The sequence below is a fragment of the Vicia villosa genome, linkage group LG3, assembly GCF_029867415.1.
Source record: "Vicia villosa cultivar HV-30 ecotype Madison, WI linkage group LG3, Vvil1.0, whole genome shotgun sequence".
Taxonomy (NCBI): domain Eukaryota; kingdom Viridiplantae; phylum Streptophyta; class Magnoliopsida; order Fabales; family Fabaceae; genus Vicia; species Vicia villosa.
In genome coordinates this window covers 152,229,218-152,231,835 of record NC_081182.1, presented here as the reverse complement: position 1 = coordinate 152,231,835, position 2,618 = coordinate 152,229,218, and the positions used below count along the sequence as shown (strand labels likewise).

The 2,618-nt window shown below is 33.0% G+C and overlaps 1 protein-coding gene across 1 annotated transcript; it reads right to left on the bottom strand.

Annotated features, from left to right (window-relative positions):
- Positions 1–372: 372 nt before the first annotated feature.
- On the bottom strand, positions 373–1,962 carry LOC131656814 (probable polyamine transporter At1g31830). Its single transcript, XM_058926416.1, has one exon. The coding sequence runs from the start codon at positions 1,924–1,926 to the stop codon at positions 529–531; it is 1,398 nt and encodes a 465-aa protein (XP_058782399.1). The 5' UTR covers positions 1,927–1,962; the 3' UTR covers positions 373–528.
- Positions 1,963–2,618: the final 656 nt, after the last annotated feature.

The following is a 2,618-nucleotide window of genomic DNA, read 5'->3' as shown; positions in this document are numbered from 1 at the left end:
ACTTTTACAATTGTAATTCTTGAACAAATCAGCTAATAAAAATAATGAAAAATGAACCGGAAAACATGTACAAGGGTTTTCCGAAAATATCAACCATTGTAAACCGGAGAATACGGAGATGATTTATCCGGTGTGTATCGCAAAAACCGGAGAATTAATTTATGCGTTTTCCGGTTGTGCCAAAACTCACCTTGTGAAAAAAATAATTTCTTTTATTTATATAAGGGTATTTTGGTCAAATTATTAATTTTGTTGGGATATGAGTATAAATGTTTGGGTACAGGATATAATTTTCTAACAAATCTCATACAATAAAACATTCTACAAACAAACCCTATAAAATAAAGTTGTATCTAAGAAAAACAAATCATATAAACTATTAGTCCACTAAATTTTGTAAATAATGTATAAATTAGTATCAAATAAACCGAGCTTCAATGCAAATTGTGGTCGTCTGTGCCTCCAAAAATTAGAGTGTACAGTACAGTTGCACTAGATATCCGATTAATACCATAAAAACATTAAAATTTATTGCACTAAAGTTTGAGTAGTCTCTCCATTGTCCAAGTCAGGTAACTCAGGACTAACAGAAAACTTGATCCATTTCTTTCTCTCCACAAATTTAAGACAAGGTTGCATCACAAGACCAATCACCATAGCAATGAGACTTATAACCATCACTTTGATGGTAGAGAAAGCCAACACAAAACCAATCAATATTGTAGGAGGAATGCACATAACAATTGCACCAACTTTTCCTCCTGGTACCTTAAAAGGCCTTGCAGCATTTGGTTTCTTAATCTTCAGCAAAATAAATGCAATAAACTCAAGAATCATCCCAAAACAATACAAGAAATTCTCAGCAGCCACAATTTCTTCAAAACTAAGCCATGACAATAAAATCACCCCGGACGCCGAAAAAAGTATCCCTACAATCGGCGTACCGTAGCGCGACCTTTTAGTAAAAAAGGCCGGCAACATTCCCCTCTCCGCCATACCTAATAGCTGAAATGAGTCGCTACTCATTTCAGCAACAAACATTCCCATATTTGACACAGCGGCCGCTGCTTGGAGCCACCATCTCAACCAAACTCCTCCGATAATCTTAGCAATATCAGAGAAATATCCGTCGCTCCAAACCGCACGATCCACCGGAACCGCGCCGGTGCCAATCAAAAGAGGAAAAACATACCCCAAAACAACCAAAATCAAAGCATAAAACAAACCTTTAGGAAGTGTTTTCTTTGGATTTTCAACTTCCCCAACAAGAGTACTAATAGAATCCCAATAATTAAGACTCCAAAAAAGAGTATTCAAATACAAATTCCAATCCACATCATGAATATCCACTTCAACCCATCTTGAAGGTTCCAGCTTAGGAATTGATATAAACCCCATAACAATAAAAGGGATCAAAGAGAATATCCCTAAAAAAACAGCAACAAAACCAACAATAGTTAAGCCTCTATAATTCAACAAAGTTAGAATTATAGTAAGACCCCAGGTAGCTAAAACTCTAGGCAAACCACTACCAACAGCAGGAATAGCTGATTTGAGATAATCAAGAAACAAAACAGGATACAAAGCATTGTCTATGACACCACTAAGCCATTTCATCCAACCTTGTTGGAAGCCCCAGTAAGGTCCTAAAGCTGATGAAACCCAAACAACATAGCCACTGTTTTCAGGGAACATTGTGCCCATTTCAGCAGTGATAAGAGCTTCAGGGATACTCCAAATGAATGGGAAAACTATGAAACCGAGAAGGGTTAATAGAGGACCAGCTGCTTGTACTGCATCTTCTGAACCGAATGGTCCACCTGAAACTTCGTAGAAGATGATGAAGATTAGAGGGAGAATTGAGATTTTTTTGATTTGGTTTGTTCGGGTGGTGGTGGTGGTGGTAGGTAATTCTGTCACTGCCATTGTATAGGAAGATGATAGAGATGCCTTAATGGATCATAAGCTTGACTTTTATAAGCTCTGTTTCTTATTTTTATGATATTTTTTAAAAATAATAATTTAGTTAGGAGTGACCCTACTCCATGGTTCAGTTTTGAATGGTCAAACTCCTCCCGGATAACTTATAACTTAGGATAAATTATAAAAAATATATAATGTTTTGATAAAAACATTTAAATCATATTTCAACTGATAGATGCTGATATTAATCATTATTATTAGGTTCGATCTTCAAACTATTATACTCACAATTATACAAATGATTTTTTTAATGTTATTACTATTTCGTCTATATATAACATCCATTAATAATTCAATTAGTAAAGTGTAAATAATGTACAAGTGTATGGATTTCGTATGGATTATAGTGAAAATATTGTTATGGAACAAAATTTCTTTTTATTTAAAAAATTACGAAACTTTAGAGTTTAGTTCTTCTAAATGGGTCATGTTAACGAATATTTTAGAGTACCTTTTAAATATTTTAAATAAAAAATTTCTTTAAAAAAATTAATTATTTTAATGTTAAATGCATTGAATACAAATATTTTTTTAAAATATATTTTTATCTTTAAAAAAATTAATTATTTTAATTTATAATATGTTAAATATAAATATTAACTTCCATAGCAAATGTGAGAAATTGAAGCTTGTGG

Coding starts and splice junctions, on each gene's coding strand:
- LOC131656814 (XM_058926416.1), bottom strand. CDS start 1,926: ATGGCAGTGACAGAATTACCTACCACCACCACCACCACCCGAACAAAC.